The 18475-nt window shown below is 38.4% G+C and overlaps 1 protein-coding gene and 1 long non-coding RNA gene across 2 annotated transcripts; both read left to right on the plus strand.

The window, feature by feature from the left end:
- Positions 1-209: 209 nt before the first annotated feature.
- On the plus strand, positions 210-10608 carry LOC137956659 (uncharacterized). Its single transcript, XR_011113259.1, has 3 exons — positions 210-296; positions 908-966; positions 10521-10608. It is a non-coding gene; the product is annotated as an uncharacterized lncRNA (long non-coding RNA).
- A 6253-nt stretch (positions 10609-16861) lies between these two features.
- LOC137955267 (uncharacterized) lies at positions 16862-17215 on the plus strand. Its single transcript, XM_068802129.1, has one exon. It carries the CDS (start codon positions 16862-16864, stop codon positions 17213-17215), a length of 354 nt encoding a protein of 117 aa, XP_068658230.1.
- Positions 17216-18475: the final 1260 nt, after the last annotated feature.

The following is an 18475-nucleotide window of genomic DNA, read 5'->3' on the forward strand; positions in this document are numbered from 1 at the left end:
TCGGTTCAATGCCACGCATCGGTAGAACTGGCTTGAGTCGAGAGCCGAGACCTGCGACTGTCATTTGCTGGTGCCTCCATTAGTTGTGATTCGATCAATACACTCGCGACAAGCGACAGGGAAAAAGGTGAAAGGTGAAAGGAGGGATGGCTTCAGGTTGGGGGATCACGGGGAATAAGGGGCGCTGTTACGATTTCTGGACAGATTTCAGCGAATGTATGTCTCGATGCAGGGAGCCTAAGGACTGTGCTCTTCTCAGAGAAGATTACCTTGAATGCCTCCACCACGCAAAAGAGGTTTGTCGTACGATTTGCCCTTTGCTTGACTTCCATCGCATCTGTCTGTTATGTTATCTTTACTGCATAGCTTAGATATTTTAATTCATACTTTGCTTTTCTCCTTTCGTTCCTAGATTCGGCAAATCTTAAAACTATTCGATGGTAAAATGTACCTCCTAAAAATCCCAAATGGATTTTTGCATGGGAAGACTGAAATTTGTTCCACTGAAACTTAAACTCAACGCATAGAATATTTGTTTTTGAAGTTGAAGAAATTCATTTACAAATTGTTTTATTCCGGCATGAGTTCTCTTTCAGTAACATGGCTACGTTATCAACTAGTTTACCTGTCAATCTTGGACGATGTACTGGGCAGATGAAGCTCTTTATGATAGATAGGACGGAGCTGTTTTTTTGTATCGTTGTTGTCGGTGAATTTATCTGTACTATAGAGTGCTTAATAAAGATGGTCTATAGTTTCATTCGGGTTTGCATCTTTGCACTGTTCTATTATGTCATGAATTCTCTCTCTTGAATTTGAGTTCGTTTATGTTGTAAATACCGAATTTATAAGTACTGATAACAAAACGAGGACGACAAGGGGGATAATCAATTTTTTTTTTTTGAAGGTCAATTTTTTCTCAATCATAAACCACGGATGAAAAATTCTCAAAGCTTGCAGAGTGAGGTGGGGTTTTCTCCATTAAAATTGGATTGGATAAGGCAACTGCATCCAAACTTAGGTCTCTCTACCTGCTTCCATTTCGGAATCTATATAAAGAATGTGTTCGCCTGTTGTGAATAGATCCTAATTACTTCTAGACAATGATATATCAAACATAGATGATCAAACTCTGGCAGTCTTTGTTGCAAAGGAGAATCCCAACTACATCATGCAGTTAAGGACAGTGACTTGGATCTTGCCTTTAAGTAAGTTAACAACCTCTTAATTTAATAAAAATCAGCTATTGGATGCTGGGTTTGTTGACCATGATTGGTATTCCAAAAACTCATTTCCATTTAGTATTGGAGTCTAATATAAAGGTGGAGTATTCACATGTCAATGTAAGTTCTTTCAAGGACAGAAGCTCAAAATGAAACTTCTACAATAGATCCGTTTGGATTGGTGTGTTGTTGGAAATTTCATTTTTGAAACATGTTGTCATGATGCCACAGCAGCATCTCGTTTATTGAGCATGGATACTGCTCTTGTAATTGGGAGAAGTGTAATGTATTTGTTCTTACACTTTCTGTCTTGTTAATAACACTTTACTATAGGAATGTTGGTTGTGGAGGGCTGAATGTGTTGTGCACGCCAAGAAAAAGGATAGGAACCCCCTCACTTCCTCTGCCATGTGCTTGGGATCAAGCCGTTATAAGAGTGAACATTTAACAACAGGTGGAATCTTTACTCTCATAAGGCAGCTGTTTTTCCAGGTCATCTTTTGGCCTATTAGTTTTTCAAAGACTGTTGTGATTGCTGTAATGGTGACAATAAGGTCTGTGTGACTTTCTGTTTTTTGATTGCCTCAAGGCTGACAATTTGGTCCATGTGACTTGGGTAAATTACTGTATGTGTTCCTAGGAGGGAGATCTATGTGTTCTATCCAAGATGAGTAACGAGAGAGCATTGGAGACTGTTTTCCGGAAGACCTTTGACAGACCTTCAGTAATAATGAAGGAAAGTGGGCACAGGAGATCTTCTTGCAAAGTCCACTAGAGCTCTTAAAAAAGTCATGTATGGATTAGTTGAAAATAATGGAGATATGGGCTTTTGACACCAGAATTCTGATCTATTTATGCATCTCAAAACCCATCTTGCCTAGGATAAAATCTGGAAGGTCCCAGTGGACTTCATTGGAGGGTATTTCTATGCACTGATTTACACAAACCTCTCTAAAATTTGTAAATGCATGATCAATACTCTTGATGACTTGGTGATTGGGTAAGAATATGGCTTGTTGATCCACTTCGAGCCTACAAACCTGCATTTCTAATATATTACATGCATAGCTGAGTAGACAAATCTGTCTTATAACTATTTAATTGGTTATCACCTGCAACACAAGGGTGGTTCAGATGACTCCCATGCTTTTATAGATTCTCCTTGTTTGTAAAGGTTAGCTAGGAAAGACACTTTGTCTTCCTTCACAAAATTCACTGTGTTGTTAAAGAAATCAAGACAAGAGCCCTAAAGGCTGAATCTCTGAATATTGGGTGACCATTTCTGCCTTTTGAATCTCCATTCAGTGAATGGGGCCCAATGCATCATACTTTTAAAAAAAAGAAAAGAAAAGGAATACATTAGTTGGAGAAAGGCATCGGAAGGATATGACTGAAGAAAATGTTCTTTATTATTTTTAACAGAAGCGCAGTGAGTGGAAAAGTGATAGTCTCCTTACGATGTTGTATACGAGGAAGCATACGAGCAATGGGCAAACCATGTCATACATGCCTTTTTGGTTTGGTTCCCTCTTCTGCAAATCATGCAATATTGACCATATTTTCATCACCATCCTTTTCGATGTGAGGTATAGGGCTCATCCCAAGAAGGTGAGCCATCTACTCATGCTCTCGCAGAACGTTCAGGTTTTTATGGGGAGCTCAGCCATTTCTAAGCTGACACTGCAAGAATGGAGATTTCTTTATTTGCTATCCATTAATGACGTGGAGGGAGCATAAGGATATCTCTCAATCGGAACTGGGTTCTGTTGGAATTGTTTTTTCTTTGATAATAGTGAGAAAAGTGAATTCTTTAGAAGAGAGTCTCCCAAGGGAAAAAGTACAAGTATGAGGAAATAAAGGCAATACAAAAGAAATAGAAACCTGAGAAGGATTAACTTTGAGGGATAAGTCCCACTTTGAGGTGTCGCTTGCCAACCGCCTTTGCACCAAAGCATCAGCCATGCTATTGGTGTAACTAGGAATCTCAAGCCATGAGATGTTTTAAACGTGAGCCTTGTTCTGTTTCTAATTAGCTATCACAGGTTTTTTAGGATTTGTCGAATTAAAACTTGAGAGTCTCTTATTGATTGTTCTTCACATTGGATCATTGTTGGCTAGGTTCTCCACTGGTTGGTAGATACGATTTGAATTTTGATGGCAGCTCTAGAGACAATCTTTAGTCCAGACTAAGGCGGTGATTTTGTTAGAGGCCAGGATAGGTACTCCCTTATTTTTTTTCTAGATTTTTAGGCCTTAAAGAGTGTTATGCGCAGCAAAAGCATGGTGTGCTTATTACTCACAAGTCCCAAGATCGGGATCTGGCTCAAATTCCATGTAAAGTTAAAGGAAGTTGAGATTTAAGGAGAGCAATTTAGAAGAATTTGAAAAGAAGAGAGAAAAAGAAGAATTGCCACAAGTGAGGAGAGAGTCAGGTTTTCTCTTGTATTCTGTAACTAATTAATGGAGAAATTACAGTTAATCCTCCATTTGATTACGTATATCTCAGCATTCTAACATTAATAACTAAACATAAAGATATAAGCCAATATGCTAAACAGGCAAGAGCTAAAATAATACAAGTACCTATATTTCAACAAACTGCATGCAGGTGGAAGCCTACGTATCACTGCAAGAGCTGAAGCAAAGCAAGGCGCTTTTTGATAAACTCATTGTTAAGGAATAGTCCCACATGGATTAGTGAGTACAAAGATCTTGAGTTTATTAGTTGGGAAAGAGGCTTCCTAAGAAAGCTAGTCGTTTTGGGATGGACCTTGGACCCAACTTCACATGGTATTAGAGCAGGTACTCTTATGTGGGCATGCACCTAAATTATCTACTTGTAGAGCCACAAAAGAGGGCCTACACCTAAATTATCCACTGGTAGAGCCACAAAAGAGGGCCTACACGTGAGCGGAGGGTTAAGGAATAGTCCCACATGGATTAGTGAGTACAAAGATCTTGAGTTTATTAGTTGGGAAAGAGGCTTCCTAAGAAGGCTAATCATTTTAGGATGGGCCTTGGACCCAACTTCACACTTATAATTGTGGAGGGATATTCTAGTTGGACGGAACAAACTTTCTAATATGGGCTCCTTTTTTTTGTTATGATCCAAATACTAGTAGGAAACCAGTTGGAGAGTTGTGCTTCTATATGACTTCCAAGGTAGTATTCCTCTATTTCCTTACTTTTTACCTTATCAGATTGATATTATTTTCAGTAGCTTGAGTATTCTGTACTAAGAATCTGTCAAGAGCTTTTTTCCATGTTAGAATCGCAACCATATCTATCAATTTAAAGCAGGTGGTTTTGGGTTGTTGCGATGTGGAAGGGATTGGAATTGCTATGTGCTGATTACTGATGCAGATAATATCCGACTCTTCATTATTTGGCAAATTAGGGCATACTCCATGTCATAATTGTGTTTCTGGAGGTTAGAAAGACAGTTGGATGTGGCTGAAAGCTACATGAGGGGTGATGAAGCCTGAGACTGAGTGTGGACATGACCAATAATAGGATTATGGATCTCAGATTATAAGCTGGAGAAATTAAGCAAACTGTCAAGGTTTGATTCATATCCTGAAACTAGTGGGTTGTGTGGGTAGCTTCAGCAGGCTATGTAAGCTGAAATGATCATGTACAGCTCAACTGGTTCTGGGGGTAGGAGACGTGCTGCATACATTTGGAGACAGGGATTGTGAAGGTTGCTTGGTGTATATGGGAGCCATCATTTGAAAAGGTAGTGGGAGAGTCACATTGAGGCCTGCTTTTTCTTGAGTCATCTCCATTTTCTAGTACTTATTTGCCTAAACAAATTTACTTAATGTGGTTCCGAGTCTCTATTTTCTGTGATGGGTTCATGCTGATTCAGTAAGGTCCACATACCATTCTGGTTGATCTTTCTCTCCTCCTGCCACTTTTGTTTTCCATCTTGCTCAAACTTATCTTCCATCTACTCCCACTTTTGTTTTCCATCTTGCTCAAACTTATCATCCATCTACTCCTTTATTCTCATTGTTTGCTCGTATATGAGGGTTGCCCTCCTAAGCTGCTATATTGGTATTCTTCTCTAGTGTCTAGAACATTTATCATCTGACAGCGCTTCTCTTCTTTTCAAGACATCATCCTCCTTTACTGCCATATATATTTTCTTGAATTTTCATCGCCGGAGTAATGAAAGTTCTGTTCTTCCACATACTCTTTATTTTCTTGTAAAACCCAAAGAACATTACATGATATATCCTTTTTTAACTTCTCAGGGTATTTTAGACCTTACACAAGTGGGTTGTTGAGTCATTAGAGTTGCGTAAGATTGTTCTATCTTTTGGTGTATTAAGATGGGACAAGGGTGTAATTTTTTTCTTCTTTTTATGAGCTGCTATACATGTTAAGTCATGAGGGGTATATTGGTCATTATGTAATATCCTGCTTAAATGATCTTAATAAAAGTGGTTAGGGTTGTGTTTTCACCCCCTAACGAAGCTGTTGCCTATTGCAGCCTTCTCTCCCACTGTTCACCTTTCTCCACTCCTCTTTCCCTTTTTCCCTTTCTTCTTCTCTTTCTTCTCTCACAATCTATAAAAGAAAACTTTCATATGCTATTCTTTTACTTCTTCTCCGCTGAGGGACCTTAATGATTAGTGTTTTTCCTTTATTTGTGTCATAACCTAAAAGTTGATGGTTTGTGTTGCTTCATAAAGCAGTCCATAAAAATCCTTCCAAGGTTGGATGAATTATTCTAATGAGGGCTAAAAGACGTGCTTGCGTCACCCATCCTGGGGCATAGGTGTGACTACACGGACAGGTTATGTGCTGAAGTGGCAGATTGCTGGTTTTTAGATGTAACTGAAGTGTTTTTTGGTATTATTGGGTACTGAGATTGTGCTGTTTATAAACCCTAGTTATGTATTTGCATTATGGGCCCCATCAGTATCTGCACATATTGCATCTACCTAGTGCAAGCAAGTTTAAAGTTGGTTGTTGTGAAATTGTTTGATGGCATTGTTATTGCTGTGATTGCCAGTTTTAGGCGTGATTATGGCTGACGTAGGAGAAATTATTACACCTGCTAAGACATCAGAATCTGTAGAGGTCAATCATTACATTCAGATGACATTTTTTTTAACCGAATGGATCTAATTACTTAAATTAGTCGAGAGCAGTCAAGAAGTTCTTGACTGCAAATACGAAGTTGAAGTATATTTGTAATAATCCCCTTCATCCTATGATTGAGGATTAGGAGGCAGAATTGTATGCAACCCCTTATAAGCGATCAAGTAATGAGTTGTGATAAGACCAAAGACGTGTGAAAAACTCTTGAGTCGATCTTTGCCCAAGACAGTAATCTCCTGAGTCTATGAATTATATGTAATTTTTTTTAGAATTAGTAGAGGGGGAAAACGCAGTCATAGAGTATTTAACAGAGATGCGAAGAGGGCTACAAGAAATTTCAGTTTTTCATCTCTTGACAACAAATTCTACAAAGCTTAGCGCAAAAGAAGGTGAGGTTCATGTTGCCCTATTCTTGGTTGGTCTGGGGCCAGATTATGATGCTTTGCATGCACATATGTTTGCAGATAACGATCTTTCTATAGTTGAGAAAGCATATAACGGAATTATTAGAGCCGAAAAATGCAGTTATGTTCAAGTTAAGTTGAGAAACTAAAAGTTTAGATGTTGCTGCCCTTAACTTGTTCGCTTCTCCCATTCGATCTGTCTTTTCAAGAACAAAGGGGTGGTAGGGGATGTGGTCATGGATAAAGGAAGTGTGTACACTATGAAGCTCTGATCTTAGATCAAATTAGTGTTGGGACATGTTTGGCAGGCCAACAGGGATTAATTGAAGTGTCTCTGAAGGTGTTGATGTGTCTTGAAGTGAGCAAGGTCCATTAGTAACTCTCAGGATGAAATTTAAAAGTTGCTTCAATGCTTAGGTTACCTTACAACCACTCCTACATCTATTCCCCAGTGGTTAGCACATTTTTCTCTATTAGCACCACTTTGGCGGTATTGTATGTTTGCACTTTATGTTTTGCCTGCATCTCTATAGGTTATAGTTTCTGGAGCATCAATCCATATGTTAGGCATGTCCTGTGTGTTTTTTTGTTTTCTAAATTATCCTCTTCTTCCTTTCGTAAATCTATTAAGTTGGTGGAAGGCTCATTTTCACCTATTATAGGTGAAGGTGTGGTTCACCCTACTCCTCAACTTTCTTTGTCTTTTGTTTTCTATGCCCCAAAGTTTTGAGTTAACTTATTGTCAATTAGTCAACTCACCAAATCTTTAAATTATTCTGTTACATTTTTTCTTTCTCATTGTGTATTTCAGGAATTACAAACGAGAAGGATAGTTAGTTCTGAGTGTGAGAGTGAGGGACTTTACTATCCAGATGCAATTACTCTACATCAATCTACTACGCTTAAGGCTACTGGGACTCCTTTCTTGTTGCATTTATGGTTGGAACATCCTTCTATTTTAAAAATCCGCCAGTTGCTTCCTTCTCTACCTTCATATTCATCTCTTGAATGTCAATTATGTCAACCTAGGAAGCACCACAAAAGTTCATTGCCTTCAAGTAGTAAACAGAGTCAAAGTTTGTTTGAACTAGTTCATTCTGATGTATGGGGCATGTGTTGTGTTTCCTACTTTTTAACTTTTATAAATAATTACAATCGAGTGACTTGGGTATAACTCCTTTAGAAAAAGTTGATGTTTTTTTATGTATTTGTCAAAATTTTAAATGAAATAAGAAATCAATTTAGTGCTTCAATTTGTATTTCTCGTTTCAATAATGGCCTTGAGTTCATGAATCGTCAATTTTATTTTTTGTACCAGTACCAATCATGGGAATATTCATCGATCTTCATGTGTTTACTCCTCTCAACAAAATGGGTTTGTAAGAAAAAAAAAATTCTCAGAGGTGGCATGTACTCTATCATTCTAGATGAATATTCCCAAATCTTTCAAGGGTGATGCTATTTTAACCTCTTACTTGATTAATTGAATGCTTGCTTTGGTTTTGGGGGGCTAAGTGCCAATGCAAGTACTTCGGCCTACTAGTACATTGTTTGAAGTAACCCCTCGTGTGTTTGGCTCAGTTTCACTTAGTTAGCCATACTTCTGATAAATCATCTCTTCGTGCTATTCAATGTGTCTTCCTTGGTTATCCACACACTCAAAAAGGGTATAAGTGTCATGATCCCAAGCACAAAAAGACTTATATTTCTTCTCATGTAACACTCTTTGAAAGAGCACCATATTTTTCTGAGTCTCTGGAGTCTACTTTTGTTCCTGATATCTCTATTGTGTGTCCTTTACCTCTTCTTGTGATGGATAGCCCCATTGTTTCTTCCACTCCATCTCCGGTTGAACCATTACAAGTTTATCAATGTTGGGAAGCAATAGTGCTCCAAATCAGGTACAAGATTCCCTCACTACTGATTAGCCTGTGCCTTCTTCCTTCAAATCTATGACTCCTATCTTTGATGGCTTGCATCTCCCAATTGCCCAAAGAAAAGGTACAAGACATCCTATTTCTAAATATGCTTCATTTCATGGATTGTCACTTAAATATCAGTCCTTGTTTAATATTTCTATTTTTATTAAAGTACATGATACCTTGTGTTTGAGAAGTAGAAGAAGACTATAGAGGATGAGATAGATGCCTTATTGACCAGGCAAATTTGGACTTTGGTTGATGAAGTTGTTGTGGGGTGTCATTGGGTATATACAATTAAATATAATGTTGATGGCACTATGAGACGTTATAAGGCACGATTAGTTACCAAAGGTTAATATGGAGTAGATGTTTTTGACACTCTCTCTTATTTGCAGAATGAGTACTATTCACATTTTAATTTCTATTGCGATGGACAAGAGTTGGCCTTTATTTGTGTTAGACATAAAAAATGTTTTTCTGAATGTTGATTTGCAAGAGGAAGTTTTATGGAGCATCCTCCTAGACATGTTGAATAAGTCCATTTATGGTTTTAAGTAAAGTCTCTAAGGGTGTGGTTTGACAAATTTAGTAGGGTTGTTACATCTTTTGGCTTTACAAAGAGTCATTGTTATCATTCCTTATTTGTTTTACATCGATCTTCTGGAGTTGTGGTACTTATGGCTAATGTGTGTCATTTTGAAGTGCCACTAAGGGAATTGAAGTAGTAAAGGAATATCTCAAAACACATTTTTCAGACTAAGTACCTAGGGGCATTGAAATACTATTTGGGAATTGAGGTTGCCAAGACCAAGGAAGGTGTGTTGCTATCTCAAAGAAAATATGTTACTGATTTTGCATTAGTATGGTTTGCTAGGAGTTAAACCAATAGAGACCCTTATTGAAGTTGGTCATAATCTTTTTTATGAAGAGTCTCTTAGTAAGAGACAAGATAATATATAGGAGACTAGTAGGTCAGTTGATTTATACGATAGTGACTAGGCCAAATATCTCTTTCTTAGTCAGTATAATGAGTCAATGCATGGAGAATCTTCGCAAGGTTCATCTTGGAGCGGCTCTGCGAATTCTACATTATTTGAAAGGAGCTCATGGTAAAGGATTGTTCCATGAATTCCATGAATACTTGAATGCTGAGGGATAGTCAAATGCAGACTATACAGGTTCCAAGATGGATAAAAAATCTATTATATAGTTTTTTAAGTGGAAGAGTAAAAAACATAATGTTGTGACTCGCTTGGCTACAAAGGCCAAGAACTACACTATGACTCACACAGTGACTGAACTTAGGTGGGTGAAATCAGTTTTGAAAGAGTTTCGACTTGCTTCTGAGGGTCTAATGGTATTAATTGTGACAACCAAACAACAATTTTTATTGCTAGTAACCCTGTTTTTCATGAGAGTTTGATGATTTTTGTAACAAGCTGTGGGGTTATATGATATATATGTCCCTGTTTGAGGGGGAGTGTTAAATTTTAAAGGTATTTTAGTTATTAGACAAGTAGATAGTTGATTTATTAGAGTTATTTAAGGTTGTTCTGTCTTTTGGTGTACTTAGATGGGACAAAGGAGTAATTTTTTCTCCTCTTAAAAGCTGCTGTACTTGTTTAAATCGTGAGGGGTATGATAGTGATTTTGCAATATCCTACTTAAGGGATCTTAATAAAATTGGTTCATATGCTATCAATTTTACAACAACTACTACATGTTATTCCTACAGTAATCGAGTTCATGTGCAGGCAAGTTATTAGAAGTACAACAGACTTGTGGAGACTTTTGTTGAACAGTATTTAAGGTTGGCGAAAAATCTAAAATACCGTTACATATTGTTTTCGATGGCACTGCAGTTTCAGCGAAGAAACAGAATTTACAAGGAGGAACAACGGCAAGTAAGAGCAGCCGAACGCAAGGCCAAAGAGGAGCCCGAAGGCAGAGAAGGAGGTCATCATTAGAAGCAAATCGGCTTTTCTCTCAAAGAATAAAATTTAGGTCGAGTTCTATTGCGATGGAAACCTTACAATTTCCGGCTCCTGTTTGCAGTTTTTTTGTTGTAGATTTTTCCTGAAAAGATCAAGATAACAATTGATTTCACTTGAAAAACTGTTGGTTTTTGATGTCCAATAACTCTTGAATGCATATAACGGACTGCTGTGTTCCTGTTGATCTCTACTCGTTGGAGGGTTCATGCATCATTCGAGAGTTAATTGGCTGTCAAGGGGAATGGGGGGCCTCACTCCTTCGAGACAGGAGGGGAAGGCGCTTTCAACTTTTTATCTCCTTGATAAACAAAGAGAGGAGAGGGGAAGGAGGATGCCCCTCCCCTCCCCTTTTCCTCACGGCAGGAGAGCCCCTCTTGATGCTCATCATAGTGTAGGATCGGGAGGGGCTCCATACACATTTTCATTGTTCTCTTGCGATGATAAAAAGGGTAGGGGAGGGGCCTCTCTCCTTCTCTTGCATTCTCTTGCATCTGGAGTAGTAATGTATAGAAATTGAACTGGTAGAATTACTGACTTTGATCTAGTCGGGTTAGACCAGATTCAACTATTGGTTGGACATGATCCAATTGTGCAACCTTTTTATTTTATTGAAGTTGGACATAAATCAATTTTTAGGTTGGTTGATATTATTTTTTTCTATGTAGGTATTTGTTCATAGGCTTTGAATTTTCTCTCTAGTAATTTTTTTTTATAAGAATGATTGGACCCGTGGAACTAACTGGTCCCATTCAAGTTCAGACTAATTAACTAGGCAGGTATTAAGTTTTAAGCTAAAAACCCTTTTTTATGTGAGAACTAAAAAAGGGTCCGATTTCGATTCAATGGTTTGAACATGCCAGTCTGGTTCAATTTTGACAACATTGTGAAGCATAATAAGGTTTTTTTATTTTTTAAAATTATTTTATTAAAATTTAAAATAAAAATAAATTATAAAAGGATAATTAAGTAAGTTTTTTTTTTTTTGGTACTAGTGTTACCTTAATTATCTTTTATGTTTGAATTATAAGGCGTATTTAGATTTACAATATCTGGTAGCTCACATTTGAAAATGCGATATCTAAAAGGGTAGTATTTAAAAATTATTATTTTTTAATTATAAAATTTAATAAAAAAATATTTTTGTTTGGGTTCATGCATTTTACATTCATAATTTAATTTTTCTAATCCTTTCATATTATAATTATAAAAAAATCATTTTTTTAACCCCTAAGTTTTTGCCTAAACGATACAATTGATACGATTTACAAGAGAACATATGGGTGGATATAACCTATATTTACTTAGTAAAATAAAAAACTTAAAAAATTAATTAAGAAAATACCAACTTTGACAAAAGTGACATGTCAACATTGACTGCCACGTGGTGCCATGCCATCTACTGCATCACCATACAAAGTTAGAAATTGCCACATCATCTATCATATCACCTTGGCACCATCACACCACTCAGCCCTATTCTTTTTATTTCTTTCATTTTTCATTATGGATTCAAAAAATTTAACTCAAAATATATTTTAAATTTATTTTTGGTTTCAAAAGTATAATTTGTTGGTTTATGTTTTATTACTTTGTATTTATTATAATAAAATGTAAAACTCAAAACCCAAACGTTCAGATGACGCTCATTTAAATTAACGAGTTGAGCTTGATCGAACCATAGTTCAGTTCGAAAGCTCACGAATCGGCTTGTTAACTTAACAAGGGCTCGGGACTCAGGCAGTCAGGAGGCGGGAGCGAGAGGTTGACTATTCGAGTTCGAGTCTCTTTGTCTTTCGTTCTCTCGGGAATTTGGGGGAACAGAGAAACGACGTTCAACAGGCGGCGATTCAGCAAAAATGGGGGGATTTTGTCTTCTTATTCCTCATTCTCCCTCTTCCATTCCTCACTCTCACTCTCACTCTCCGATTTCTTACTCTTAGTCTCTCTCTGATTTTTTTCTCTTCAATTTCTTCCTCCTCTTCGATTTCCTCCAAACTTCTTCCTCGCTGACGGAAGTGACAGAATTGAGGTAAGTTGTTTTATTCTTAATCTTTTGGGTTTTTTTTTTTTTGTCGTTGACCTAACACTGATTTTTCTTTTCATTTTTATCTTCTGTATTCCTTATTTATCTTCTATCAAACGGACACCTCATGCCGATGCTGTTTTAGGAGCTCCTTCCTACTTATTTCTCAGAGGTAATGGCTCTCAGCCTCTCACCCTACTGTTGATTTTTATTGTTTTAGGTCACATATGTTTTAGGTCATCGTAACTGGTAAAATGCCCTTGCTATTATACTTTTAAATTGAAGCATTAGTTATTGTATAGAGGCTATATTTTTACTGTGTTTTTTTAATGAAATTTCTTGTGCAAGTATTATATACAACTTATCTCCCTTTCCTACATAATGTAATTTCTCTGGCACGAAATTTGACTTTAATTTAGTAAATGTTATCAAGAAATATGCTGGAAGAGTTTTGGAAGGTTCACCTTATTTTAGGTATATAAAAGTTATATGAGTTCTTGCTATGATTTCTTTGTAATTTCATTGTAGCATAAGTAACTGTTTCATCATTATTCCTTCTACTTGTATCCAATAGAATAATCGAAGTCGGTTAAAATTATTAGGCTTGAGCTCGATTACAATTTTAGACTCGAGGCTAGGCTCGGCTCGAGATCGAGTTCGAAATATTTAAATCAAACCCGACTCGAACACAGGCACGTTCAAACTTGGCTCGATTCAATGCCACCCCTACTCCTACCCATCTCCACGAAATATTTAAATCAAACCCGACTCGAACACAGGCACGTTCAAACTTGGCTCGATTCAATGCCACCCCTACTCCTACCCATCTCCACCAGTCACTCGGGTCCTTGAAATAATGACCCATTAAAAAATTTGTGAACCAATGAAAATAATAATTTAAAAAAAATTACAAAAATACAATAATAGTAAATATCTCGCGACATCAAACTCTATTTACTAAAGTCATTGAGCAATTATCGTCCGAGCATAACATTTTAAAAATATTTATTTTCATAAATACCCTTAATTTTTTATTAAATGATATTACTGTATCACTAAACTATATGTCATTAATATATTTTTAAAGCATATTAGAGGTATAAAACCCAGTGGGTCGGATTCCACATTGGGCTTTTTTTCGTCTCATTCTTAAGCTCTAGAGTGCCCACCCCTGGTCCGTTTTTCTACACCTATTAATACAGAGAGCACTCTTCCCCGCCAATGCCTTGTTCAGAAAAACAGAGGAAACTGTTGAAACCATTGCGCTAAAAGGCTCAAACCTATTAGGAAAGCAACCCCACGGATATTATACAAGGACCGGCCCGGTCGATACAAACACAAATTCCAACACTCCCCCCGCACAGGAAAACCCGTGGACAAATTCATCGAAAAAATCCGGGACAAACTCCTGGAAAAACCCAGGACAAATTCACCAGAAATACCTGGGACAAAATTCGGTGGGAGCGGGACTCGAACTCGGGACCTACTTTGCTCTGATACCATATTGAAACCAGTTGCGCTAAAACCTCGAGGCAATAGTGAAGGCGCAACATGAATATAAGAGGGATGGGCCCGGTCGATATTAAGTTCTCAACACTCCCCCGCACGTTGCCATTTGTGGCTCGTGGAAACAGGTGGGAGCGAGACTCGAACCTATTAGGATAGCAACCGCACGGATCTTATACAAGGATTGACCCAGTTGATACAAACAAATATTTCAACACTCCCCCCGCACGGGAAAACCCGTGGACAAATTCACCGAAAAAACCTGGGACAAAATTCGGTGGGAGCGGGACTCGAACTCGGGACATACCTTGCTCTGATACCATGTTGAAACCATTGTGCTAAAAGGCTCGAACCTATTAGGAAAACAACCGCACGGATATTATACAAGGACCGGCCCGGTCGATACAAACACAAATTCCAACATAAACCAAGTGGTTGCTTTCGTTAGAGACCCGCCGCTTCGGCGATTTCCAAGGGAGGGAAAAATCTTCTGCTTCTTTCTAGGGCGAAAAAATGCAAATGGACTCGTGGCAGATGTTTTTTTTTCAAGAACAGCGGAGAGTTCAAGCTAGTAATTTTGATGATTTTCTTCAAGCGTCGACTCGAATGGTGCCTGCGCAGTTTTTCTCTAAGGTATCGAAAGTTCTTTCGGTTCTTGCCTTATTGAAATTTAATCTTTATTTTATGTCAGAATATCAAAGGGTGACATCTAGTCAACAGATTACAACAGTGTAGTGTTTGTCCAATTCAAATTGTGTCTGATTTTGCTTATTTGCAAGGAGGTGGCTGTTGTGTTCAGAATTTCACCACACTTTCTACCCTACAACTTATTCTTCCTCGAGTCTAAGACTTCTTATAAAATACTGTTTAATTTTCCCTTGCTCAAAAATTTATCATAAACTTATTAATTGTTCAGCACATTGTCAAGAAGAGTTGCCTCCAAAACTCGCCTAAAACTTTCAAATCTCTCTGCCATTGCATGTCACCTTTAGAAAAGAAACTAGGCGAAAATCTTCTTCTTCTTCTTCTTCATTTTTTACATAACGTAAACCCAATTCTCTCTCTCTCGCTCTCTCTCATCTTGTTTCTTTGTTTTTGAATTCTTCGTACGTTTTCACTTGGAAAACTAGTGGAATGATGCTGCCTACAATCTCTAGGCAACTTGTCTTGTTCATTATGTTCTTTTTCATACAGGCTAATATATTAAGCTTAATATATACTTCAGTTTTTCTTGCCCTTCTAATATCACTAAAAATACCTCAAAATCCTTGTTGTCAACTTTAGTTTATAACATGGAAAAAGCAAATGGAATATTTTGATTCATAAACCTATTGTTAATGTTCTTATATATCGTAAAACCAAGTAGTACTTTATCCAAATCTGCTAAAACTATTGTTAATGTTCATATGTATGGTTCGTGAACAGATTCTACTCAAGTTTACAATTCCCTTTCTCTTATAAAACGATATTTCATTTTATCCTTTTATTACTACATTTACATACAACTAAGAGACTCTAGTCTCAAGAATACTTAGGTCAAGTAATCCATAAGAAATTAGCCTGATACTCTTTTTTACTATTTCAATTGATGTGGTGGATAAAGAGAGAAAGAGAAGACAAAAAAAGAAGAAGAAGAGAAAAGCTTCATTAAAGAGTGGAAAATCAACGACCTTGTCTGAAAGAAGATCCTTTTCCTGTAACACATTCCTCTAAAGTAAACATAGGATAGGAAAAAGGAAAGCATGAGAGGCACCACTTTCTCCATCTAATCCGGGAAAGAAGAAAACCAAAGTTTCTCCTCCTTTACGACTTGGAACAAAGCCACAAGATGTCTTCTTCTCGTATTGTTTAAGCATGCGTGACGACTAACAAAAAGGAGGCTAAAGAAAGGGAAACTAAGTCCAGTCCAGGTCCTTAAAAAGAAGTCGAAGGGAAACTCCAGTGGTTTCAAACTAGAACCGAGTCTTTGTTAGTTGGTGGAGTTCAGGGACGGACCCCTCCTCCCGCAAGGCTGGAATGAGTTGGAACAAAATGAATGGATTTTCCAATCCCTGTCCTAAGTTAAACATTTCAACAAATTATTATACCCATGAACTCAACTTGAATCCAAACTCCATGAAAACCATAAACCCCATTACAAGGTCGTCCGATGGGGGTGGGGATAGATTGTTAAACCCAAGTTTCGAAGAAATGGGTTTTAGTTTAGGTTCGCAGGGTGCAGATGAATTTTCAAAAACCTTATTATCACAAAATACTTACTAAAAACAAATCGCTTGCATATGCATTTTAAATCAGAAAGAGTAAGAGTTTTTAAAACAGAATTTTTTTATTAATTATTTGAATGTACCTGACAGTAAGGAAGCCACTGTAGTTGAGTCATGGCAGTCCTTTTGTTTTTGTCTCCTTGTAGTCAGTTGGGTCCTACCCACCGATCTTCCTCCTCTCCTCACTCGCCAGTGCCACTGCACATTCAAGGAGAATTTCTCCTCGTTTCCCTCCCTCCTGATTCATAATTACTACTTTACCCTTGTTCGTGCATGACCATTTATTGCCAGTACGGGACGACTTCACTGTCCCCTAAAATCTCCGAAGTGGCACAGAGAGAAAAACCAGACACAGAGCAGAGATTCAGCTCAGGTTCACTTCAGTTGAGATTCTCGCGCAAAAGAAGGCCAGAAGAATGGTAGAAGAAGCGCGGAGGTCGCCACCGCACGCCATACTACTGGCGGTGGTCGTAGGACTGGTCGTGGCGGGACCGATGCTACTGGACAGCGAAGCGATGTTGGATTCCTTCGCGGAGATCATGAGTCCGGTCGGCTTGCTCCTCCTCCCGGTGATCCTTCTCCTCCTCATCCGCTTCCTCTCCTCCGACCGCAGCGTCTCCTTGTCGGAGATCTTCGCTGGTGAACCAGACTCCTTCCACCGGGTCGGCGGATCTCCCGTCGGCGTCGCTCTACTTCTTCTCTTGATCATCTTCCTCATCTACAACCGCGTCTCTCTGTTCGGATCCGGCGACGATGACTCCGGCGATTAGAAAATTCTCTGGTAAGAATTCTACTCTTTTTTGCTTTTCTGCTTTCGTGTTCTACGAAGAACGTCGTAGTTGTTATATTTTTGAAATTCCAGCAATACCATCAAGTCTTTATCTGTTTAAAGAAAGATGGAAGAGGCAATCCAAAGAGGGTATTAGGGTCATTTTTCAATATGAACAAAAAATATCCTACTGGAGGCTGTTTTTTTTTGTCAAATAGTAAGTGGGAAACGCGTTTGTCGGCCTCAAGTATCGTTGAATCATGATTCGGTCATGCGAGACCACCCGCACATGCTTTCACGCTCCCGCCCACTTCCTTTCACACTTACGAGCTACCGTGCTAAGAGAAAGAAATTTGTACTAGATTGAAAATTACGGAAACGTACTTGACGGCGGGGCTGTTCTCCGATTTGGTCGATTCATTTTCAGCGGGAAGTGATTACTTGTTATCCGGTTTGATCAAATTCTTAGGGTGGGAGAGGAGCAGCTCCTCTGTACATCTCTCTCTGTAGTTTTTAGTGATGGGGAGAACCAGGGGCACCATCACCTCACCTCACCTTCTCCTTTTTTTCTTAACCATGACATCTCCCCACCTACCACAATCTCTCCCTGTCATAATTTCAATGGGGGAAGGAGCAGAGACTCCCCCCCCCCCCCCGGACACACACACACAGAGGGGAAATGAGGAATCTTTAACCTTTGCTTTTCATTTCTTTGTTCCACCATTTTGATTGAATTTTTCTGCTCTTCTCCTCAAGTAGGACGGGAAGACCCAATTTGGCCAATCCTGGTTATTATTCACTGTGAGTTGGTATTGTGCCTGATTTGGAAGATCAGGCCCAAAATGCAACAGGCGAATGAACATGAATTATGCTTATCTCTCCCTGCTACATTTCACTCAGCCCTTCACCCCCTTTACTACCAATAGTCGAACTCTAATCAGTGAAACCAAGATGCTTTAGTGGACTTCTTGATGGCATTCCTTTTCGTTAACCATCCTCCACCACTTTGACATGGTACCTGGTTTGGAATGGTCGTCTCCTCCCATCTTTGTCATTTGATAAAACAAAAAAATAGCCCGTTGGCTTTACCCATCAGCACTACTACTCGCAAGCACGCGTGCTGCTGCTTGTTCTGCTTGAAAGAGCGAGGCTTAAGAAATTAAGATATTCCTGTGCACCCTCCAAGCAAAAAATGCCACAAGCTCACTGGAGCATGGGTTCCTGCACTTACAAAGTTACTGGATTCCAACAATTTTCGACG

Source organism: Aristolochia californica, unplaced genomic scaffold (genome assembly GCF_029961685.1).
Source record: "Aristolochia californica isolate CCGP_79_NKW_82.1479 unplaced genomic scaffold, dmAriCali1.0.hap1 SCAF_2, whole genome shotgun sequence".
Lineage (NCBI taxonomy): Eukaryota > Viridiplantae > Streptophyta > Magnoliopsida > Piperales > Aristolochiaceae > Aristolochia > Aristolochia californica.

Excerpts from the sequence above, each read along its gene's own strand:
- LOC137955267 (XM_068802129.1), top strand. The coding sequence starts at position 16,862 with ATGGTAGAAGAAGCGCGGAGGTCGCCACCGCACGCCATACTACTGGCG.